This window comes from Limanda limanda, chromosome 13, assembly GCF_963576545.1.
Source record: "Limanda limanda chromosome 13, fLimLim1.1, whole genome shotgun sequence".
NCBI lineage: Eukaryota > Metazoa > Chordata > Actinopteri > Pleuronectiformes > Pleuronectidae > Limanda > Limanda limanda.
The window spans coordinates 5,883,785-5,908,905 of NC_083648.1; the positions used below are offsets into that span (position 1 = coordinate 5,883,785).

Consider the following 25,121-nt stretch of genomic DNA (forward strand, 5'->3'; position numbering starts at 1 on the left):
TTATAACATTACAATGGGCCCGAGCACGTGCTTTGGTGAGAATTTGAGGGCTTTAATGCGTTGTTGAATCCTTTGATGCTGTCACTGCAGGAGTGGAGTAGTTTGTTGTCGGCATCAAAGGATTCATGGTCGAATTTTTGATAGTGTGTAACCAAACTTTGACGCCAAGGTCACACCGTGTGACGAAACATCGATCTTTGAGTTGGTTTGTATCTCCATCTTCTTGTGATGACACTCATCTCAATCTGAAGCTGATCCGATGTAAGCCCTGGTACAAGCAGCTCAAAGTAAAAATGTGGAATGTGGCCAAAATGTCCACTAAATGCAAAAAATGGCGGGCTTCCTGTGGCGTTTTTCATAATGCCCCTGGAGACTTTTCTGTTTGTCTGGTCATGATACACCTGTCCAGGGGGCGCTGTTGCGATATTTTACCACGCTCATTTAAAATTTCTCCAGAATCCGTACATTTACACCACTTTCTAATTTTCTGCAAAGTTTGGTAAGAATTTGAGCATGTTAGAGCCCTCAAAAAAATCTAGATGAAAATAATCCTTACAATATAAATAGGGCCTCCCACTGTGTCCTACTGTTCGGTGCTCGGGCCTTAATAAAAGGCTCCATCAGTATTTGGATGTACAAAAACTTACAGTAAAAAATACAACATGAATAAACATGTGTAATATTTGAGACAACCATGAGGGGGCGCAAAAACTCTACAGATATTGACAAGGGGCGTGCTTTTATTTTGAAACCCAAGCTAGATCGACGAGTGCCGCGGCCGGAGTCCTTCACTCTGCCGCCGCCGAGGTCAGCTGGAGGAGCGGGAGCAGAACCGGCAACCACCGGAGGAACCGACCGGAGGAACCGACCGGAGGACAGCTCCACACACACCGGTGAGCCGACCCTTTCCTCCCCGGCTCCACACGGTCAGCCTGAGCCTGTTTCATCCAGGAGGAAACAAGCAGCTAGCTGTTATTAGCCTCGTTAGCTCAGCTGGATGCTAGCTGCCAGCTGGAGTTGGGAGCTGTTTGATGACATTAACACGACCTGTGGTGATTTCACAGTTTTTTAGCTTTTAATCATTAATTTCCTCTGTACACGTGTCGTCAGGTCAGTGAGACTCGAGGAGGAAATGATAAGTTAATGGACAATATGTTTGGTTTTGTGTCAATGAATGGAAACATGAGAGAATTCAGTTATTTCAGTCAGACTAAGGTTCACGAGATAAGATGAGATAAAAGTTTATTGATCCACAAACTGGGGAAATCAGTAGTTATAGCATCAGGCAGGTCAGCATGAGGTAGACAAGAGGATACAACTATTTAAAACTAAATAGAAAGTGCTGAGAATGTACATTATACACACATTTCACAAGTGGCAAAGTTTTTTCTAGCTTTCGGTTAAATTCAGACATTTAATACATATAGACATTAAGTTTGGTAATGCATCTATAGTATAATTTCAGCCTTGTTACTGTTCACTTGTCAGTAACTTGTGAATGTGTTTAAGTCGTTAAATCTGTGCTTCTACAAATCCCAATGCAAACTTATCCTTTTGACATATCATAATATCATTCATCTTCACTAAATCCAATCAGGAAAGTGGAAACGACTCAATGACCGACACAACATGCTTGTGGTAAACAGTAAACATTGTGTGAGGCCGGGACTTTGCCTCAAATGGGATAAACACACACATGTGATGATGAGACACATGAGTGTCCTGTGCAAACTTAATTGGATGTTGCATCTGTCCCTGTCAGGTGGACACACACACACACACACACACACACACACACACACACACACACACACACACACACACACACACACACACACTGAAGCTTAGATGGCGCTGAGAGGAAGAAACTATGTTGTACTTGCAGAAAGAAACAGCCTCAGATTTACCTATGTACTCAAACAGCCACAATCTTGTTTGCAATGTTTGAAATACCTCTGGTAGGTGTTGCCCACAGTGCTGTAGACCAGAGGATGACTCACACAGTATTTCAACATCCTGTTTTTAAACAATACTTAAAGTATGTGGTGGATAATCCTGGCTGCACGCTGCCACTTGCACACACACTGTATGTCAGAGGCTTTATGTAATAATGTGATTATATCCCCTCCTGGATCTCCCAAGGTTAAACCCTCTCCATGCTGCTCACTCCTGTCTCCCTCTTCAGCTCCAGCAGGATGGGGACGTGGACCAAGGACCTGCCGAGACATGGATAGACCCCCACGATGACACATGAGACCCTCACGTGCTCGCAGCTGTCGGTCAAGGCCGCTGCTCTGCGCATGGTGAACCTACCGATGTCCGTCTGCAGCTCCCTGGCTCAGGTCGGTGTTGACTGTGTGCGGTGGAGAGTGTGTATCTGTGGGTCATGAGTGGGGGGGGGCAGATACAGAACTGAAGAATCCCAGCGTTCAGCGGATCACAGATGTTATTCCTGTATTTTAACAAGTCTCTCATTTTGCAGTGGACACTTTTATGATGGATTTGGGGATTTGAGATTTATATTTACTATATACGAGGCGGTGGACTAGTGGCAGAAACTTGGACTATGGGCAGAAAAGGTCTCTGGTTCGTCTCTGGTTCGACTCCACGGAGAAACAACAAAAAGACGAACCTGGATTGATCTGTCCAAAAATCCAAGAGGATTCTCTCTACCCTGTCTAGTGCCCCTGAGCAAGGCACCTTACTCCCCCAACATCTGCTCCCCGGGCGCCGTACATGGCTGCTCACTGCTCTGTGTGTTCTGCACCAGATGGGTTAAAAGCAGAGGTTAAATTTCCCTCCTTGCATGAGTGTGCTTGTGCATGTCTGTGCATGTGTTTGGGACAAATAAATATATCTTAATCTTAATCTATCTTGACTGAAAAATAGTTAAACATCAATATCCAAAGATCAACACTATCTCCATCATGGCCGAAGTTGAATTTACTTTTTTGGTTCAAATAAAATGTGAATCAAAATAATCAACTTCTATTTTTGTAAGTTATATTTGATTTCACTCAGATTTAACTGAAACAAATATTTAACAGGACCTCACAAAACATTTAATGAAAAGACTTGAAGGTAATTAGTTAATTTGCATGGCTGGGTTTTGGAGTAAAGAATCGTTAACCTCTCACCTCTGTGGTCATCGCACCTTCATGCACATGCTGTTACAACATGAATCACAAAAGCCTGAACACGTGCTACTCGTGCCACTTCCTTTCTTCACACCTGCTTTTGTCACATTAGGAGTTTATTTTTTATATTAGTTCATTTGGATCCCTCTCTGTGAAGCACGGTGATTATTTCCCAGAGGTCTGACCTGGTTGGATTTGGCACAGCTCCATTCATAGTGTCTCTTCTAAGCCGATTAGATGAACCTGTGGCTGTATCTGTTTAGATGTTCAGTATCAGTACCTGCCTGAGCAGCTTTGTGCTGCAGCTTACAGCCGCTGAGTAATGAGGAAACAATGTCCAGCAGCACGGCTCCATTACTCATGAGAACGTGTTGGAAAAGATACATGAGACTCTGTGGATATATTAATAAAGTGGTGGGTCAAGTGCTGCAGGGAAAAGCTAGTTTACAGTGTTCATGTTTATCTTCTTTATTTTGGAGTTTGGTACGAGACTTTTCAGAATCGTGTTAAATGTGAAAATCAAGCCTATACTTGCAAAATATTATTTAAAAATTACCCTGTAACCCAAATTTAAAAACTACAAATTACAAAACAGTACAAACAAAGATCATTAAAAACATAATTTGATATTTTCATGTAAAATCCACATTGTTTGTGCTGGTTGTTGTGTCCTTCAGGATGGTAACTTGTATTTTCCTTAAGTGACCCCTGTGTTATAGTGTTTATGAGTCGTACGTGAGGAGAGTGTGTGTGTGTCTGTGTGTGTCCAGTGTCAGGTAGCGGATCTGATGTCATTATGAATGTGGTAGGAGCACGTCTGCTGTTTGTGTTTATCTGGTTGCAGATACAGAAACACTGCAGGCCTGTGGCATCATTTAATCACAACTTTCTATTCAGCAACCTTTTAAAATAAAGGTCAATATTATGTGTGTTGTCACCGCTCACACTGTTTATGTAATCATCATTTGTTGTGGATGTTCAGCAGCGGTGTGTGTGTGGTTAATCTCCTCGTCAGTGTTTCTATGTTTAGTGGAACATGGGCTCTGCACGCGATCTGATACTGATGCTGTAAAATCTAGATGACAGGCTGGGAGCTGATTCCCAAACCTGCCTCTCAAATAACCAGTTTCCATTGTGCTTACTCAGTTAAACTCTGATTTCCTTCCAGTATTGCACTTAATGTACTTTCATCCATTTTTTATTCTTTAAGAACGAACCAAATAAGACAGAAACCAATCTGCAGTTCAGATTCAGGTTTCTTTTTAAAATGCATCATCGTCTAACTTCTACGTCTTCCTCCTTCAACCCGTCCTCCAGGTGAGTGTCAGCACAGGAACTAAGAAGCTGGTGGCCGCCACTGCGTTCGGTGCCTTCTCGCTCCTCTTCCTCGCACGCCGCTTCCAGAGGAGGAAGGGTAAAAAGAAGGCTCTCTCGCCTGAGTGGGAGAAAGCTGGGTTCGAGTTCTTCGCCCCCGTGGCGACAGGGAACGGTACGACTTCCTGACACGGAACCTTTTCTATCTTTGTCTCAGCAGAGGCCCAACATCTGACTTTTAAAACTCCTGGTTTAATTAATTTATAATCTCCCTTTGGAGGATTTATTACCAATTAGAGTCTTTAAGAGAAATTAACAGACATTTAGGATTAAGTTGAACGAGCAGGAGAACAGGGTGAGTCATTGTTTGGGACATAATAGATTCTGGACCGTGGATGAATTCATATTTGTATATTATGGACAACGTCAGCTACAGTTACAAAGCCAGTTTAGTTTTTGTAGTAACTTGAATTCTAATGAATTTAGTGTTATGTATTATGATTATCTTTATAATTTCCTGATGCAATAAAACTGTCTGTCTGTGTTTGCAGTGTTTGCTTTTTCTCTAAAGCAAACCTTCACAAGCGTCGTATTAATCTATCTGACAAACAATTGTTTATAAAAGTTAATAATTAAAACAAGATGAGGTGATTTTACTCGTTGTTAACCCTGTTGTAGAACTGAAGTTATGACTAATCCATTTTGTAATCCTGCTACACGATCTTTTACAGGGATTAGATGTTTTCCGATCTTTCTCTTAAAAAATTAACTCTGGTCTTTCTCCATCCAGATAACACCAGTCAGAACATCACCCTCTCCCTCAACTCCAAGAATGCCTACTCCTCTGGTCTGGTGCTCGGCAGCGGGGACTACAGGAAGCTGTCGGGGTCGCTGCTCAGCTTGGCCTCGGTGAGACACTTGAGACACAGGCGCAGGTTTATTATGAAGAGCTGGTTTACAGTTTTTATTTGAGATGCCAGAGCCCAAGAACATAATAGCATAAACATAGTTTGCATTGCATGAACTATAAGTTGATTTGTTGTGTTTACAGGTTAAAAGCATGAACTCGTCGAGCAGCAGCACCTGTGCAAATGAATCCATCGGTTGGGACCGAGTTGCAGACGCCGAAATCTGCAGTATCGTCAACTTACCCCTCACCACCCCTGAGAACCTCTACCTCATGGGTAAATACACACAAGTACCACATTACTTAGTATTTAGCCCATATCTGTGTTTTAAATCCTTTTAATGATCTGTTTTCCATTGTGAGGTAGATTGTTTTCTTTGTTATGGAGGATGTAAGGATTGTTATGTGTTGTTTTTCAGGTATGGATTTGTTTGAAGAGGCTCTGGGCCGGTGGGAGGAAGCGTTGACGTTCAGGACCCGGCAGACCGAGGACGAGGACGACCACGAGAGTTGTGCTTCTGTCAAAGCCGGAGCTGGAGACGACATCGCCGAGCAGAGCATGGAGGTGAACACACACAAACACCATTAAACACGTCGGTGTAATGAGGCAAGAGCCACTTGAATGTCCTGCATCTATTCTCTGGAGGCTGAGAGGAGGAAACCTCCCACATACACATATCTGGTGTCACCGAGTTTGGGTTGTATAACTCGATGGCTCTGAAACCCGGTGGGAAGGGTTTTGGATTAGTGGGGGTCAAGTAGTTAAGCCCGGGCACCCAGACAGTCGTCCAGTCGGCTGCTGGTCCTCGAGGATTCCCCTGCTGCTGGGCTTCCTCCATAAAGCTGATTAAAAGAGTACGTCGGGGGGGCAGGGATTCTCAAGAGAGGGCTGAAGAAGATGTTTGAAATCTCTTCATGTTTCCTCTGTTCCAGCCTTTATACCTGGATGCATACTTTTAAATAACGCGTCAGTTAGTTGGGAACTTAATTGTCCAAATGCATCTCGCAATGTTAAAGAAAGAGGAAATTAAATCCTGGCTCCGCCCCCTGATCCAGATCCATCCTGACCTCTGTCCCATCCTTCCACCAAGTTTCCTGGTAATCCGTCATGTAGTTTTTGCATAATCCTGCTAACTAACGGACAAACAAACAACCGCAGCCGAAAACAGAAACAGAAGCTCCTGGAGGAGAGAACAAGAACAACACTCCTGGATCGACACATTTATCCCAAAATTCAATAAAACTCGTATCTCACTCCCTCCACCAAATTGAATAGTATCGGTTCAGTAGTTTTTGAGACAAACGTCAATGAAAACGTAAACCTCCTCTGCAGGATTAGCAGGGAAATCAAAGTCTTTACTGGTTTCAACTGGTTAGATACCAGTGGAGCAGGTGAACAACACTTTAATCTGACTTCCTGAGCAGAGACAACACCCAGGTTTACAAGGGATATATATTTATCCATGAGGTGTGTTGCAAGATAACGTTCCAGGTAAGAAGAATTGACATCCCCAACAATGAGCTTAGGTTGATCAGTAACTGTCTTTTAACTTGTTTTCTGCTTTAATATTGTTCTTATTCAGTTGATGAGTGAATCTGCACTGACTCTTCCACACATCATATTAAGATAAAGCATCAGGACCTTTCTGAGTTTCTCTGGCTCATCCTGAATGTGTTTGTGATCAGGATGTGATCAGCACAGAGTTCGTCCACCGGCTGAAGTCTCTGCTGCAGAGAGCCTACAACCTCCAGGAGGAGTTTGAGGGAGTGTTGGTGATGTCCGAGCCGTCGATCCACAACAGCAGCCACGGTGAGTCACCGCTGTGTGACCTTACATGACCAAGAGAAACACATCTCACCTTTACAGACATAGAACCCTCTTGTATTGTCTTAAGGTTGAAGTTTATGTCGTAGTTGGAATGCTTTACAAAAATTGAAAAACAACCATTTAATGGAAATGATTTTTCTCCTTCTCAGATAAAATGGCCGACATCTTGTGCCGAGAGGAGCTGGACGAGGTGTGTCTCAGAGACAGCATCAGCATCGCCTCCAACGACTCCTTTGTCTCTGCTGTGGAGGTGAGAGGAAACAACTCAGTCCACAGATCAACTCGTCTCACATGCAGCACGAGAACTTTAACATGATGGAGGAACGTTCTGAGAGTTCACATGTTTCCTACACAAAAAACATCTTCCACAACTGGTTTAAAAGAGTGATATATAAATTCGTAATAATTGAAACCTCTCATCGTTAATGAAAATAGACACATTACAAACATACCAGGCATGAGGGATTCAAACCATCTGTAAAAGTGTCTTAATGAATACTTAAAGTTTGAGAAATTTCGCTTTTCTAAAGGAAACTATGGATCATGATCTGGTTTAAAGCAGCTTTTGTTTTAAAGAAAAGTCATTATTCACAATGTAAGGATCACATTCAAGATGTGGGATGGTCTTGTCTAATAAATCACAGCACTGCGGTTGTAGTATTGATTATTAATTTAAAGCATGTGAGGTAAATTGTGCAAATTTCTCTATTTTTATTTTGATCTCATCTGGAAAAATATTCTTTTATCAGTTTAAAATAGTAATTGCTACTACTTCTGTTACTGTAGTCGGTATAATCTCTGTTACGATAATACAAAGTTAGAACCTGAAGAGATGTCGTAGTGGAAGAGAAAAGCTCCACCTCTTAGTCTCACAGTGTCTGAAGCACCGGGGGTTCCACTGGTTCCCAGCAGGAGTTTGTTTAAATGGCTCTGAGCTTCCTGCAGATTCACCAGGTTGTGTCACCGGCCCTCAGCTCAGCTCCTCGGCTCAGCTTCTTCTCTTCAAGTCACCGTGAGGCCTCGAGCTCTGGATCCACTGCTGCACTTGACCCACAAAGGACAGAAATAAACCTGCAGCTTAAGAAGCACAGACGTGTTTATCTGGAAGTGAAACGATCGGACAAGTTCAAGATGAATCTCTACCTTTGCAGAGTGTTTTCATGTTCAGTGCACATTACATTAAGAAAAGGTTAAAGACACTGAAACCCCCCCCGACCTGCTGTCTCCTGGTCAGTGAGTGTGAGGTGCAGATCTCAGCAGTAAAACTAGATCACTTAAACTCAGGGTCACTAAAAATAGATTCACATTCCACCATCAGTGGTCAACTTGCACGGCTCAGTGTTACTGTGCAGCTGGTTTCACTATCAACTACAAACACTGCGACACCACAGAGAAATCTCAAGGTCGGTCAAGGTCACAAGCTGTTTTCTAATAGAACTTATTTCAGCAGCTTATTCAGAAACAGCAACAGGAAGCAACTCTTTTGTCTTAAACACAAATACAGTTACTGTGAATGAGTGGGAATCTCGCAGTAGTTGTGAGTTCACGCTACACAACTATCTGGCACCAGGGAGTCACACAATACATGAGCTTTCACACATGTGTGTCCGGTCTCCACAGCTGCCTTCACCCCACCTGTTTAGCCTGGAAGAAATCCAGCTGGAGAAGAGTTCACACAGTGATCAGCTTCTATCTGAGCCTGATGTCAACATGTTCACAACTTGGTGACGAGTCCGAAATTGGGCTCAACGTGTTTTATTTATAATTTGTATATTTTTTTACAAGGTTGTTTAGGAATCAGAGGAGGAAACTGTATTATTAATAACTAAAAACACTTCCAGGCTCCTCGTCACTTCAGGAGAACGTTTACTTCTCTTCTCTCTGTACTGCAGTGGTTTATAATGATCATTATCTAGTTTATTTAATGTCCCACCTCTGCTGTGTGTGTGTGTGTCAGCTGACGGAGCACCGGGAGCTGAGGAGCGTCCTGGCTCTGGGACGCCACTCCTTCTACGACGAGGCTCTGCAGCTGGCTGAGGACGGACAGATCTCCTGCAGAGTGCTGCGGTAAATTAGACATTTATATAAAACACATGAAACTCAGAAGACGACCACAACTGTTGTTAATCTGGTTTGTTTTCTCATTGTTCATCATCAGGACTGAGATGCTGGAGTGTCTCGGGGACACAGATTTCTTGGCGAAGTTGCACTGTGTGCGGCAGGCGTCTCAGGTAAAGACCAACCGGATCATTTTGACATGTTCCTGTTTTAACTCAGAAATAATCAGTTTAAGTAAAACCCGGTTTTGTCTCCAGCTCATTTTGTGCGAGAGGAAGACGAGGATGTTCCTGACCGACACAGGAAAGAAGATCCTGTCGTCTATTATCGTTAAAGCACACAAGGTGAGAGAGAAGCCACTGATTAAAATAATCATCCATTGTTCATGAGTCTTTCTGCTCGTAACTTTCACCTTCCGCTCTCCAGAGCCCGAGGAGATTCGAGGAAGTGTTTGAAGAGATGATTTGCTTCCTGGAGCATCCGGAGCACTGGGAGAACACGGAGCTGGAGCTGGCCACAAGAGGAGTGAGTGATGGCAAACGTTTAAACTTCTCCACCAGTTGACTTTTTACTTTCCAGTCCAACCAGTTTCATTCTCGCTCTCACCAGGTGAAGCACTTGAACTTCTACGATATCGTGCTGGACTTCATCCTGATGGATTCGTTTGAGGACCTGGAGAATCCACCGGTCTCCATCCAGAACGTTGTCAACAACCGCTGGCTCAACAGCTCCTTCAAGGAAACCGTGAGTGAAACACAATCTGAACTACAGAGAAGTTGAGGTTGAGGCTTTTTCAACTTTTATATTTTGTTTGTGTTCGACAGGCGGTGGCATCCAGCTGTTGGTCAGTGCTGAAGCAGAAGAGGCAGCACATGAAGGTACAAGATGATCTGACATCTTCATCTCAAGTCCCTCAGTCCCCGACCCGTGTGTTTAATATCCTCCTCTGTTTCCTCGGTCTCAGGTTCCCGACGGCTTCATCGCTCATTTCTACGCGGTGTGTGAGCAGATCAGCCCGGTCCTGGCCTGGGGCTTCCTGGGGCCCAAGAGCTCCCTGCACGACTTCTGCTTGTTCTTCAAGGTCAGTGCGTCCTTCATATTAACAGTGTGAGGGTCAGAAGATCAACAGGAACACAGGACAACTTCCAGATCCACTTTCTATATGTGGAGTTTACCTGTTGACAGCTGCCAGGACATGTGCTCTGTCAAACAATATATATTTTATTAATATGAGGTAGAAGTTGATAATCGATTGACAGAAGTCGTAAGAAATTTGTTTGGATGGATTCAGTCATTTTCCAAGCAAATATAGCCGAATGTTTACTGATATTCTGACTGAAATTTGTATTATTAAGGTATTTCATAGCTAACTTTGTTGATATAAGTATATATCAAAATAAGTTTTCATCCATTTCCACGTGTCCCTCAGGACCAGGTGCTGCACTTCCTGAAGGACATCTTCGACCTGGACAACGTGCGTTACTCGTCGGTGGAGACTCTGGCCGAGGACATGCTCCACCTGCTGCACCGCCGCTCCGAGCTGCTGCTCGCCTACCTGGGCGCCGAGCCGCTGCGGCACGCCAGCGGCTGCAGCTCCCCTCAGGTGCAGCTGCTGCCCAGCGCCCTGCTGGGGGCGGGGGTGCAGTGAGAGACGGGAGGAGGTTCAGACGCAGGTCCTCAAAGAACACACAAGAAAACCACAGCATTGACGAGTCCCAGTCGGAAGAGAGCAAACTGTCGGTGTGGAAACTAACACGTCAGAGGGTCAGAGCTCGACCTCTGACCTCACCTCCATCCATCTGCTGAAACTGAATATCTACTGCGGAATATAAATGCTAAACCCATTTCCCATCAAACCTTGTGCTCTCATCGCTCTGCATCTGAGGATCTTCATAAACTGAACAAGCCGTCGGCCTTCACACATGACCATTACCTCTTTCCCCCCCCCCAGCCCCTCTCCACTGTGCACATCAGTTTTAAATATCACAGCAATAATATTTAGAAGTTAAACTCGGCAGCGGTTCTCCTGCAGTAGATATATTACTCTGTGAATTAAAGTGTATTTGCTGCTATTAAGAGCAATTTATGTGAAAAAATAAAAAGGTATTTATTTTGTTAAGCAGCTAAATGACGCAGGGTTTATTTTGTAGTAGTTGTAGTAGAGCCTGTACGCGTCCATGGAGTTTGTGATCAGCTTCAGACATGCAGTGGTTTGAACATCACGGCTGAATCTCATGAGATATTTATTAGATGCATTTCCACATCAGACCTAACATCAGCAAATAGAAAACACTAAATCCACTTATCGTATTTTTGTTACTAGCACATGCTGCCCAGGGAAGTTTCTTATAAAGGGAAACAGTTTGAGTGTCGACCAGAGAACTTTGTCGGAAATGATGGGATATTTTTTTGTTGCACCACCTGAATGAGTCCCGGCACATGCAGCCTCCCAGGACCATGATCCATCAGCTTCAACATCACTGTTTCATAACCGTCCAGCTGTTTATCAGCCTCTGTCCCTCAGCTCCTCACGACGGGCAAACACACAAGAAGCCTTACTGTCACATGTTCAAGCCTTCATCCGTCACTGAATGTTCGTCTGACAAGTTTATTCTCCAGTAATAGTGTCTGCTCTGCTGTTCATTCACTGCCATGAACAGAGTCACTGCAGGAATAGATGTGCCGATTCTAAAATGCTGCACATTGGAAGACGATGTAAAACTTTCAGAGGTGAAGGACGACCCTCGTGTGGTTGACGCTGTCATCAGCTCTTTCTGCAGAGATGGACTGAACCTGACTTAAACACACACACACTGACAGTTTAACTCTAACGGGTAACTTACTAAAGGGATCAGTTCCAGTCCTGCCCCTCTAAAAAAAAATGGCTATAAAAATCTGGATCAGACAAAGTCGAGTGTTTTCAGTTGAGAATTCTTTGTTTCTATGGCCAGATGAAATAATCTCACGTTTCAGATTTATGTGAATATTGTTTTGTTGATCTTTAATGATGGGAACTGAATCTCTTAAAGACTATTTGCTGAAACTTGATTGTAGCAAACAAACAAAACTATCATAAGTGGAATTCATTTCATCATTTCGATATTGTCCTGAGCCTGCAGAGACTAAATTTAAGATTTGGACCTTTACGAAATGCAATTTAATAGTCATACAGCCACAGACTAATAGAAAAAACCCTTTGCACAACCATGGGACTGTCTTGTTTAACTGTGGAATGTGCTGAACATTCAAACTGCAGCTCAGTGAAACCTCACGAGGCTTCACTTTGGGAGAGACTAGCCTCTTTAATTTCTGAATACTTAATTGATCCCGTGTGTAATTGGAAACACGAGTCAGTGTCTATGTGAGTGATTTGAAACAGGTCGTCCTTCATCTTGTCAGGAAATGAATTGAAACATTTGTGACTTCACCTCAAACAAAAGAATCTAATAAAGATGTTCATGTGTTAAATGGTGGTTGTGTAATTTCTTTAAAATCAGAGGAATTATGAAATGCATTAGTCGGGTTTATTTGATACAACTTTATTGATGAACATGGCAACATGTTAAGTCAGAACAGTTCACTGAATAAAACAAACCAATAGAATATACACAGCACATGAAACCTCTTTACCTCTAAGGCATGCTCCTTGTTTAGTCTTCTACACCCAACTCCAACTGTGTGTTGAAACACTGAGTATCTGACAGAGTGAAAAGCCTCAAACACATTCTGTGACCTTTTAAAACTACAGAGAAACCCCAAATGTTACTCCCAGTAGAAACAGTGCATATGTTATAGAAAATGTATTAAGTTCCTGTCCTCGTCCAACTCTCTAACCCACATTCCTGTTCGCTAAATGTGACTAAATGCAAGTAATCAAGCAGAGAACCAACAGACAGCTCTAAATACACTATGGCATGGTTTAAAGAGAGAAATCAATCCGAGCAGGAAAACAGAAATCTGACCAACACTTTTGCAATCACAGAATTTTAAAATTTCAATGCGTTGCTGGGTTTATTGTTTTGTTTTTTTTTACCTTATCACCGGAGCTCTTGAACGGTCTACGTTCAGCAGTGGCACTGACTCAAAGGATTCCTCCTTTTTGAGTATCGGGGGGGTGAGCAAACTACGACAGGGCCTGACTCTACGACCTAAGCCTGCAGCGTCCTCCAACACTGTGAGCGAGAAGTGAAGGCAGCAGCGTTTCAATAAGAGACTTTGCACTGCACGTTGAGGGCAGATTCACAACACGACAGGAGAAATAGGATAAAAAAGAGAATCATGTATTTCACCGTTCTGACAGCTACATGGCTAACGACTGGCAACAGGTTTGCATGGCATGCAGTTTGTTACACCAGGGTCAGAGATGACTAAATCATTGCACAAATCGCTATCAGACTTACCGGGAATGCAAACATAAGGCTATCATCATATTAAGCACATACGATAATGACAACATATTTCCTCAGGTAATCTACAAAAAGAGCGTTTTTTTCTGATTTGTTGAGAAGTCAAAACGTCATGTAACAAGTCATACAAGTCACGTCATGCATTTCATTCATGAAGGCAGATCATCCTTACTTCAAAAAAAAAAAGGACTGTTCAGACTTTCAGAAATATCTTTACGACTAAGCATGAATGCATTGGAGGCATGTTAACGACACAGGTAAGCATTGGACTTTGCATGTCATACTGGTCATGTCACTGAACAGAAACACTGGTTTCCTTAGGTTTCGCTTACCTGTGTTTTTGCGGCAGAACCTAAGGTGCAAGGTCAGGGACGACACTGCAAAGATCAGATATCGCACTGTTTGCCATCAGTGAACAATGCAGAGATTGTTTTTGACTTTTTAAAAAAAAAGATATAAATCAACAGCCTTTTTCAACAGCAGAATAAATGTCATCATCAAATCGGAGCTACTGAGAAACACTTCCGCCACTCGCATCATTCCACATGCTCATATAGGACATTGAAGAAATGAGATCAGAAACCTAAGCATGCTACACTGGATATATGCAGTGGGACGTTAAGCAATATGTTGCAATAAATGGCATTTTTGGTAAAAAACATGAGTCTCGACTAGACAATGGCACTTGGCAGGTCAGAAATGTAAAAACCACATGACATCCTTAAAACAGTTCCTACCGGCAGTGGATAGAAAACACTGACATTCAAGCCTCGGTTCAGAGAAAAATAATCCAACTTCCTACACAGAGACTAGAACACGCTACGACTGTGAAGAGTCAGAGACGTCATGTTAACACGGTCACACAAGGCAAGTCTCAGAAACATGTGGTACGAGAATCAAACATCTACAAAAGTCCTTAAGCCTCTCCGCGGAACATTTCATACTTACCCAAACACATGGAGGGGGGGGGAGATGGGATATGTGACAAAAAAAAGTACTACATCTCTTTTGTAAAGTTTTGTAAAGCATCAAAAATAGGCGTTTTTCTCTCAACAGTTCAAATCAGTTTTTGTACTTACAGGAGAGGAGGGCTCAACTGATGGATGAAGACTGCTTAGCCACCCCCGACCCTACAACATCTACGTTCTTATACTGGGTAAAGACTAACAGAATGGGCACAGCAAAAATACGGTTTCTTTTGCAAATGTTTTTATATTAAAAAAACATTATTTTTTTAAAAAAAGGACAAATTTATACATGTGAGTTAGTTCACAACTGGAGAGAATGGGCAAGACAAACGTTTCAATGCATTTTCCATACAATTTACCTGACTGTCCTGGAAAAAGAACAGCACAAGAATATATATATATATATGTTTATAAAGAACACTAAAAAATATGCAGCATTTTCTTGCAACCACGTTTTCTGAGGAACATGTTAAGAAAAACACTTGCTTACCGCTTTCTAAACTGGCCTGTGGAGGAGGAGGAAGTGTCTATCAAGGCAGAATACAGAGCATACTACCTCAACAAGGTCAAACCAGGCAGAGACTTTTTAAAAAAACAACAAGAGTGCCACAGCAACGCAGGTAAATGCATGAGTTTACGATACACAGATACCAGTCAACTTTCTAATGACAAAACAGGAAGTGGAAAATTAAAAAAAATAGTCAATCTACAAGAGGACGTTTTGTTGGTCTGAACCGCTCGGGATCACTGCACGCACATAATGTATCTAAGAGCCTTATGGACAGTTGGAGAGAGACAGGACAGCACAACTTGGAGTCGACCATTTTGAACAATGAAGCCCACACTATGCGTTTTAAACTTCAACCCCCCCCCCCCCGCCCCTCAGGTAAAAACAACATTCATCAAATTGATGTCCGCCCACCCGTCTGGTTCTGTAACCACCCCCAACTTACCAACACAGGAGGTTTCAGTTTGTTTTATTGCAAAAACACAACAGGAAATAGCATTTTTAAAACTGAGATGATTTACAAGGTAATGTCAACAGTTCAATAAACATGAGTTCTAACCACATTTAATGCAGATACAGGACTGGAATGACCATATGTATAATTAACTCACTAAAAACAAAGCATTTACAAGAAGAAAAAATAAACAAAAACAAAAAGAGAGTGGACAAGTTCGCCGGGAGATCTGCCATCTGTGTGAAACGCTTTGAAACCAAGGAAATTTAAGATCTTCATCAAGGCGTCTGCATCCAAACATTTAACAAAGGATTTTGTTTCGACAATGTAGCATTTACTTTATGTCCGCTTCACATTACTGGCCCTGTGCAGAAGAAATACATAGAAGATACATGGCATGTTAACAGCGGAAAGTGGACTCAGCTTCCGTAAATTAAATAGTTAAAAAACCTGTTTAGGAAGGAAGTTGTGTGTCGGTTAAGTTTGTGTACGTGCAGCAGCCACCGGATTCCCTGAGAGGACCCTGGGGAGGAAGGAGGTTACGGCACCAAACTACTGAGTAAACATGATTGTGGCGAGCAGATTCTTATCGGGGGTGTACCTGAGGGGCTTGTGGTGCTGCACCCATCGCCTGAGGGCTGCTGGTGCCGTAGTACGCAGCCTGCTGCCGGTAGTACTCCGCCCAGGCAGCGCTGTAGTCAGGCTGGCCTCCGGGCTGGGTGGCTGCCGCTGCTGCTGTGGCCTGAGGGGCCGCTTGACCTGGAGGGGCAAAGACCAGAACACACATGTGAATGAAGTCATTTAGTGTTTTTATTACTCATGTCCCATTAGACTGAGGTGGAGCTACACACTCGAAGGTGGAAGCCCATTAAGTCCCTAGAAGACCATCGAACCAGAACTGGAGGACCATTCATAGTTGTGCGTAGGTGTGCGAGTTGCGCTGCCATTACACCTTCGAAACACTAGGGGCAGTAGAATTCTTACAATGGTGTTGCGTGTGTTTTGGTCGGCTTATTTACAAATTTGTATTTTTTACTTCACAACGATGGCGAGTGTTACCAAGCAGATCGTGTGGAAGATGATAAATCATTAATTTAAATGAACTCAAGTGGCCAGTCTGCCAGAAAGCAGAGATACCCAGTGGACCAATCACAGCTCTCGAGTCCCGGGTCACCTCAATGCATGGTTAGAGTTTTTGGAAGGTGCACATCAGGGTACGTAGTAGGGCTCTGCGTAGGGAACACGTCTATGGATAGGCTAAATGTGTTTCTTTATAGATCGATTGAGGACACGCGATTTCTTTATGTGTTAATACTTACTATTCTTGTATTGTAGTGTGAAAAAGTTTAAATGTTCGACCGACAACTGACGAATGTCTAACACCAAACGCCACTAACAAAAGCCTCTCACATCTTAGTTGAGAGCAGAGTTGGCACTATGAATTGACTGGAAACGGTTAAGTCTAGTATTTTACCAGTTTATTGATATTGTCATTTTTCAAACTGGTTCCAGACTTTAAGGACAAAAAGGTTTTCATGTTCCCAGAGGACAACATGTAAGAAGGGGAACGAACCCAACACAGACATCTCGCGCTGGTGAGTCAGATACCTTCTTTGCTTGTTCTAGGGCGGCTGGGAAAGCAGCAGCTCCACTACAGAGAGCTGCTGGAGTAACGCAGCCGCCCACATCAACATCCACCTCCCAGGAAGAGGTCTGACTAATTATGGACTTAGCAGATTATTGGGAACTGATGGGACATTTTTAAACTATTGAATTCTATGTTCAATAGGAGAACTGACTCCACACAGGGACGTACATCACTGTTCCAGACTAAGCAGCAGAAAATAGATAAATGGATCAATAACAGATCACGGTCTACACATCATGTCAAGGGTAGTGGCCATTAGCTAGACTTCTGCAATATTCCTGTAAAATATATTATATCTGATGATACATGACGGCCAAAAAAAGTATTAATTAAGTTAACATTCACAATTTTGCAGACTTTGACTTAACCCTGACCTCAGCTCGTAGAGTCGGTTTAATCAAGACTCTTCACAGTAAAACTCATTAGGAAAAAACGATCACATTACGAACGTTTATTTTTTTTATTTGACTAATTTAAGTCTAATCAGTCTTTACACGAGGATCACAGTTAAATCTTTAATCATTTGCTACACATATTGCAAAATGATTTGGGATAATTTTCCCTTTATAAAAAAACATAACACCAGCATGACAATGGTAAAAATCCTAATTGCATTAGAAAATAAAAGTTTTGTGTGCAGTCACTGCAACCAAATGCAGCAATAAGAGTTGAGTAGTCCAATAAAAAAAATTCAGCCACAAGGGGAGGGAGGAAAATACTAAATCAATTAGGTGTGATCCCTAAGAGGAGTATTCACCTTGCTTCTTGTAATATTCCTCCCAGGCTTTCGTGTAGTCCTGAGGTTGTTGACTCTGTTGACCTGTAAAGAGAAGTGAGGAATGTGACAAGCCATCCAAGGGTTTTTTGAAAGAAGAACCTTCAAATCAAACATTTAAATCTACACACATTCAGTGGCAGTAAGAGTCATGCAACGTAAGAATAGTTTGCCATCAGTGTGGATAAAGCCCTATGATTGTCTAGAGAATAAGCTACTCTAAGCTCATAAGGTGGTTCTGTGTCGACAGCTCAGTCCTGGAGATAAACAAAGTGTTGCAGTCTAAACAGCACAGGCGTCAAATGTCAAACCAGGTGGAGGCACTCTGAAAACGCTCCACAGCAGGCCAGCGATAATGACAAATACCCAGACCTGAAAAAGAAGCTGACGGGCTGTTTAGACTGTCTTGTGTCAGTAGGTGTACACTGAAACTACGATCATATACCGGTTTTCTTGTAATATTCCTCCCAGGCCTTGGAGTAATCTGCCTGTCCACTCTGACCTGCAGCCTGTGGGTCACCTGTTAAAAAAAACGGTACTTGTAATTCAGTCAATCTCTCGCAGTGGTTTGTCCTCCACCTGCCTGGGTCGGGCTTTCAGTCTAGGGATGGTGGAGAAAACTGTCCTGTCCCTTGCGTAATATAAAAAAAAGGTGCTCCGCAAAAGCAAAGTCATTTGAAAAGGGGAAACCAAACCAACTGTCTCCTGGTAGAGGCACCAGGCAGACATGGGCAAAGGGCACTACTGAAGTAAATCTAATAAACTACACTGATCTACCCTCGTCTGTAACAGTTCCTCTAGAAGCACCAACGCTCGGCAAACTGTGGAAGAAATGTATTACCTTGGCCGTTGCTCTGAGTCGTGCCGGGAGCGCCACTCGTTGGAGTCATGGGCGTCTGTGGCTGTTGTCCGTACTGAGCGTAGTAGGCGGCCCACGCTGCTGCATTGGCATCAGCTGCTGCCTTATCTGGACCAGAAACGTCTGGTTACAACAAATGGGACCAAACATTGAGTTCCAACTGTCCAAAACATAAACCATCACCAGGGTCTCTTCAGTTTCCTCTTTAGGAAAGAATTTCTTGATTTGAAACCTTTATAAATTCATGTGCTGATGAAAGCAAACTAAAATCAGACTAAACTCAATAATCAACCTAGAGCAGGTACTTACTTGGATCAGGTTGTCCCTGCTGCCAGTGTGGGTAGCCATTGCCCCATCCCTGAGGCTGGTAAGGTGCGGGTGGACCACTGAGGAAAAGGAATAATTATACATCTTGCACATGCTTCAAATCCTTCGACATTATTGTCACAGAACTTTTAAAAAGATGAAAATCAAACACGGAGGTTAACTGTACTTACTGTGGCCCTGGAGGTCCCTGGTTATATGGTCCAGGGTTGTATGGACCCATGGGAGCCCCGGGGGGGCCAGGTGGCCCAGGAGGACCATGTGGGCCTGGGCCTCCATGTGGACCAGGTCCCCCATGTGGGCCGCCCATTGGTGTGACTGGTCCCTGAAAACACAAAGTCATTTAATAACATACACTAGTCAAACGTCACTATGAGGTTTTTTCTACTACACCCAGTAACTCACTCCGATTTTCTCCTCCACCAGCTGCCTGGCGTAGTCGATCTGTTGGGGCGAGCCTCGGACTGTGAACATTTTGATGTTGGGATCAGCGTTGGGTGGAGGATTCCTCTGCAGCTCAATCCTGGCTCCGGACTGTTGGCTGATGCCTTTGATTGTCTCACCACCTGGAGCAATTAAGATTTAACACATTACAACGGGGAAATGCCTTCTCCTTAAGTGTTTCCTTAACTTTCTTTTCAAGAGGAAGATTTAAAAGTTGTTGTACTGTAACATGAAGCCCAGTCAAGAACATGTGCAGTTAAGGGACATTTAATCCCCAGATCCCTTTGACCAATAGTACTAGTGATTGAGATTGTCTAAATATTTGTGTTTTCAGGTCTCAGAACTTGTGGTTGGGTTATACATCAGCTTCTCAGCGTGGTGCATGATTTTTCATCATTGACCGTCCAAATTTGTACTGCATTGAAAGGACCTTGGTTTTAGGTCATTGTGGTTTCTCTGATATTTGTGACAAAGCTTAAATACTTATGTTATAAAAAAATAAGCCTGTGTAATAGTTTAGCCATATTATGTAAGGACGGTTTGTCCATTCATCATGACAGAATATATTCTCTTTGAGGAGAGCGTAACTAGGTGTAACTAGGGCCTATTTACCAGGTGCTGTATAATGGCTGCTTGCATAATGCATTTTTAGTAGAGCAATTGAATTAGCCTTTGAATAGCTGATGTTCTTTCCATTTATTTACATCCTTACTGAGGAAAATAATTATATCTGAATGATCAGTGATACAACAAAGCACTGATGTCGAGGCACCGCTTACCTTTTCCAATGATGAGGCCGGTCTTCATTGTTGGGACCGTGAAGGTAAACTCCTGTAGGCCACCAGGGGGCCCCATGTTCCAGTTGTTCTGCCCACGGCCACGCCCTCTGCCGCCACCACCCCCACCACCACCACCATGACCTGGGGGTCCTCCAGCCTGGACACTCCTCAGCAGGTCAGATATGATCTCTGCTGCGTGTTGAGCCTGGTCAGGGGGTCCCATGATCTGTGCTATTCTGTCTGGTGTGCTGCCGTCATCTGAGGTGGAAAATACAGTGATTAGAGCCAATTCAGATTAGATTCTCACATACTGGGAAAATGCTAATATAAGGACGTCTAAATTCTTAGTATTTTTTCAGGTCTCAGAACATGTGGTTGGGTTTGACATCAGTTGTTCAGCGTGGTGCATGATTTTTCATCATTGACCATATTAACTGCATCTAAAGTTCTTTATTCAGATCTTTGTGACTTTAAGTTAACACTCACCTGGTTTAAACTGAATCCGGACGCCCGTGTCATTCTGTATCTTCTTGATCATCTCTCCGTTTCTGCCAATGACGATACCGACTGCAAACCGGGGCACGGGGACCTAAATGATGAGACAAAACCAAACATAAGATGGTGCGGAACAACCATGCCGAAATATAAAAGAAGTAACTTATACAAACACTCACATCCAAGCTATCTCCTCCTCCATTGTTACTGCCGCCGCCGCCTCCTCCACCGCCGCCTCCTCCTCCACCTCCTCCAATTCTCGAACCATACTCGCCCCTCTGCTCCCTGAAGCCCTGGTCTCTGATCAGCTCCATGACCATCTCTTTGGCTTGCTGAGGGGAACAGAATCATGACAACATCTCATCAACACTCTGTCTTTCACAATGTTTAGTGATTGAGATTAATGTCTAAATATTTGTGTGTTCAGGTCTCAGAACTTGTGGTTGGGGTTATACATCAGCTTCTCAGCGTGGTGCATGATTTTTCATCATTGACCATTACTATAACTACATTGAAGAACCTTTGACTTGTGTTATGTGTTTGTGCTGTGAATGCAATGGTCTTGTGGACAATGGCCTACCTGAACTTTAAAGGGCTCTCCTGAAATTCGAAGTGGCTTGTCTGCGCCTGTGTTTTGTGGTCCATCTTGGATCATGACCATCTTCACCCCGGCTCGTTCCTTCAGGTCAAGAGAAACAACATTTATTCAGTTAATGTTTTTCCAATTGACACTTCTCTTAACGCCTTTGTTTTATAAGTCTACTTCAGACCACAGGCTGAACACTCACCTGAAGGCTTTTGATGGTTTCTCCACCCTTTCCAATGACGAGTCCGGCTTTAGAGGCAGGGACCATGATCTCCTGAACAGTCATTCCTGGACCATCGTTGTGATGGAACGCTGGAGCTGGACGTCCCTTCTCAACAATCTCTGATAGTAGTCTCTTTGCACCCCTGATGGAATAAAAATGGCCGTCATGCACTTTCTGGAACTCTTCAAAAGGAACCAATTGAGCCTGTGATAGAAATTTTACACCAAGATTTTCACCAAAGGTTGGATACTCACTGGATTGCTTCTGGTGGTCCCGTTAACGTCACCGACCTGTCTGGCATTCCACCGCTGTCTATAACACATAGGAGGAGCCGTTAATACAAACCATTCATAAATGACTGAATCTGATATCTCAGTATCAGCAAAAATACCAGACCTACCAGGGGCAATCTGTATTTTACAGCCAGATTCCTGCTGCAGACGTGATATTTGTTCGCCCCCTCTTCCAATGACTAGACAAGAGGGTGGGGAAGTGTTAAAACGCAATCCAAGCCATAAATTAATTGTGCTTATGTGTAAACTATTTAAATGACAAACTTACTGAAGCCGACCATTCCATCTGGGACCTTGTACTCTTCTGACAGTGACCTAAGAATGACGAGTGCAAAGATTAATCATGAACATAAAAATATATGTAGTGTAACTGGTAAACATTTATATTCAACCTGTGTTGCTTACCTTGGGGCACCCCCCATCCCTCCCATTCCTGAAAAGGCTGCAAAAAATACGATGCAAAACATTAGCAGTAAAAACGCATTATGGGTGTAAGTCATCCACCAATTAATGACAATTAGTTTCAGTGGAGAATTATCAAGAATTACAGTGATGTGATGAGCCATCACTTCCACCATGGCATCATTGCTTCACTTACCATCACTTGTAGCCACTTTCTTCGTCTCTGGCTGGTCTGTGACAACACGACACAATAACCAGAATAAGTATCTGTTATTAAAACCCTCTAATCACACTACTATCAGGGTTTGAAAAAAGGCCACCAGTTTATTCAGTACATTTACTTTAAGTTGTACTAGCCATCAATGTGGATCATTCAAATTTTACAGTTTCTATAATTATATGAAAGATCTATGGGGCAACTAGACACTATAGTGGCAGAGGTTTTAACTTAAACAATTACTAGTGATTGAGATTGTGTAAATAGTTTGTGTGTTCAGGTCTCAGAACTTGTGGTTGGTTTTTACATCAGCTTCTCAGCGTGGTGCATGAGTTCTCATCATTGACCATCCACATTTTAACTGCATTGAAACTAGGACCTTTGTTTTAGGTCTTGGCTGTTTCCCTGACTGTTGAGACTAATATGGTATAATAAAACATAGGCCTGTGTAATTTTTCAGCTCCATTACTTAAGGAACTGCGTCCATTCAGACAATTTTCTCTTTGAATGGAGCGTAACTAAGGCCTTTTTGGCGAGGAACTGTATAATGATATAAAGGTATAAAGGCTGCTTGCATAATGCATTTTGTGAAGAGCGAGCATGAATTAGCCTTTGAATGGCCAAGTGAAACCTGTAGGAGTTTCGGTAGACGAATGTCTCATGTTCTGCTGTTAGGGAAACGAGTTAAAAGAAGAGAACATGTTCTTTCTGTCCTCTTACAACTTTACTGTGGACAAAACTTAAATCTGACACAGGTTAGCTAAAAATTAGTCAGATCATTCACCAGTTTCCTGGTATAGCTCATAGAGAAATCCCATTAAATGGTAGAGATCATTGCAGGACACAGCAGCTGCTACATGTGCATTTTTCTTGCCAATACCTGGTGTGCTGTGAAAAACAACCCGTGTTTGGCCAAAATAATGAGATGTGTGGATGCATGTTTTAAAATGGCCGGTAGTATTAGACCAGTAACCCCCCACCACCACAGTGCCTTGGCCCCAGATAAACCATTGTAAAAACCATGCGTTACCACTTCCAACGTGTAGATAAACCCTGGAAGTGATAAGCCACGTGTGTGTGTGCTCAAATTGAGAATGTGAGCACAACACTTACTAAACCAATACCTAGATTCCACAGTCAAATCACACATTGATTAGATAAAAGCTGTGAGAACCACAACCACATGCTAGAATCTACACATCCAACATCGACCACAGGAGAACAAACTGCTTCAGCCTGGTTAGTAGTGATGTTAGATAACTACTTAGCAAAAAAAACACTTTGATATTTACACAGTTTTATCTGTAGATTAACATGATCTATATTAGACTATAATGAAGTAGCTGCTAAAACACACACGGGCAGGCACAGCATCATCTATCAAGACTTTCATTGAATCGATTTGAGCCACTGACCGATATTCAGGTTAGGCATGGGAAAATACCCACCAGCGTCCTCCAGGGGCCTTTTCTGGCCTCCGTAGCCGAACTCGTTCGATGGAGGAGCCGCAACGCCATCGCCTCCGATCTTCGCTGCGATCTGAAAAAAGAGGAAGTCGAAAGAAAAACGACGGTTTAGTTCTCTTGTGTTTTTCTTTGTCTGGTGGCTTTGAAGTAACACGACACGTGTAGGCCTTCGTCACGATGTCCGTCACTGCCCGGAAGCCTCCACTGACTAAAGTAGAGCATTTAACTTAAATTAATGGATGATATTGTTATTAATGAAGGGTTACGGTTGTGTAACCCACTTATATTCGTGTATTTATCCATTTCAGCCCGAGTTCTAGCTCGAAATGGCTGCCTCCCCGTCCGCAATGTGGCGTAACGTGAGTCGTCGGTTTTAGCATTAGCTTAGCATCAACTGGCCCCCCCCAACGTGCGCGACAGCAGAAAAACACCAAAAAATGTCACAGGAATCATCAACATTGGTATAAGTCAAGTATGAAATGATCTTACGGGTCTTCCTACCTGTCGTGCTCGCTGCAGAGCATCTTTAAAAGCGTCGTTCATCCCGCCACCGGAGTTAGAGGACGGGGGAGCCACGTTGCTGTAGTCAGCCATGTCTTCTTCTGATGCTCGGCGCGACAAGATGGCGGCTTTCATCCCCGGGAAGTGGAGGCAACTCTCGTCATGGCGTGGTAAGTATCGCGAGATTTGGGTTGGTTAACGCCTCCGGATCAAATTACATAGAAACAGAATTATAGGTTTTTTTGTGTGGTTACCTTTGATTATCGATGACGTCATAATAATATAAACAAAATGTAAAAATCACAAAAAATTATGAAAAAAAATGTAGATACAAACTCTAAAGTTTCCCATTGTTTTTTTTTTCATAAATAAATTAAATATTTGTCAAGTCTTAAACTTGTGTTTCAAACAGTCTTTAAATTTAAATTGATACTCATAGTCCGAATTCATCAAAGTACAGTGGTTGTTAATCTGGGATTGGTAAAGTGGGTTGGTTAACGCCTCCGGATCAAATTACATTGAAACAGAA

The 25,121-nt window shown here is 42.9% G+C and overlaps 2 protein-coding genes across 8 annotated transcripts; one reads left to right on the plus strand and one right to left on the minus strand.

Moving 5' to 3' along the window:
• Positions 1-804: 804 nt before the first annotated feature.
• miga1 (mitoguardin 1) lies at positions 805-12,712 on the plus strand. The gene is made up of 16 exons (XM_061084290.1): positions 805-893; positions 2,186-2,342; positions 4,455-4,626; positions 5,242-5,360; positions 5,503-5,635; positions 5,778-5,923; positions 7,045-7,168; positions 7,336-7,436; positions 9,144-9,253; positions 9,345-9,417; positions 9,502-9,588; positions 9,671-9,769; positions 9,854-9,988; positions 10,069-10,122; positions 10,209-10,325; positions 10,674-12,712. The coding sequence occupies exons 2-16, from the start codon at positions 2,244-2,246 to the stop codon at positions 10,890-10,892; spliced, it is 1,788 nt and encodes a 595-aa protein (XP_060940273.1). The 5' UTR covers positions 805-893; positions 2,186-2,243; the 3' UTR covers positions 10,893-12,712.
• A 55-nt stretch (positions 12,713-12,767) lies between these two features.
• On the minus strand, positions 12,768-24,720 carry fubp1 (far upstream element (FUSE) binding protein 1). Of its 7 annotated transcripts, none has more exons than XM_061084210.1 (20): positions 24,593-24,720; positions 24,041-24,164; positions 22,605-22,640; positions 22,412-22,448; positions 22,275-22,321; positions 22,114-22,185; positions 21,968-22,025; positions 21,693-21,855; positions 21,485-21,583; positions 21,084-21,236; positions 20,896-20,998; positions 20,410-20,667; positions 19,592-19,752; positions 19,360-19,511; positions 19,172-19,248; positions 18,845-18,970; positions 18,449-18,523; positions 17,986-18,048; positions 16,182-16,339; positions 12,768-15,944 (listed from the first exon to the last, which is right to left on the minus strand). In XM_061084210.1, the coding sequence occupies exons 1-20, from the start codon at positions 24,683-24,685 to the stop codon at positions 15,936-15,938; spliced, it is 2,064 nt and encodes a 687-aa protein (XP_060940193.1). In that variant the 5' UTR covers positions 24,686-24,720; the 3' UTR covers positions 12,768-15,935. The 7 variants fall into 7 exon arrangements, with proteins under 7 accessions (XP_060940193.1, XP_060940192.1, XP_060940198.1 ...); XM_061084209.1 differs by having other exon boundaries at positions 18,845-18,985; XM_061084215.1 differs by having other exon boundaries at positions 24,074-24,164; positions 24,593-24,698.
• Positions 24,721-25,121: the final 401 nt, after the last annotated feature.

Coding starts and splice junctions, on each gene's coding strand:
- miga1 (XM_061084290.1), top strand. CDS start 2,244: ATGACACATGAGACCCTCACGTGCTCGCAGCTGTCGGTCAAGGCCGCT. Junction 7,437..9,143: donor CCTTTGTCTCTGCTGTGGAG/GTGAGAGGAAAC, acceptor TGTGTGTGTCAG/CTGACGGAGCACCGGGAGCT. Junction 9,770..9,853: donor TGGAGCTGGCCACAAGAGGA/GTGAGTGATGGC, acceptor CGCTCTCACCAG/GTGAAGCACTTGAACTTCTA.
- fubp1 (XM_061084209.1), bottom strand. CDS start 24,685: ATGGCTGACTACAGCAACGTGGCTCCCCCGTCCTCTAACTCCGGTGGC. Junction 21,584..21,692: donor AAACCATCAAAAGCCTTCAG/GTGAGTGTTCAG, acceptor CTTGACCTGAAG/GAACGAGCCGGGGTGAAGAT. Junction 18,524..18,844: donor GACTCAGAGCAACGGCCAAG/GTAATACATTTC, acceptor TTTTTTTAACAG/GTGACCCACAGGCTGCAGGT.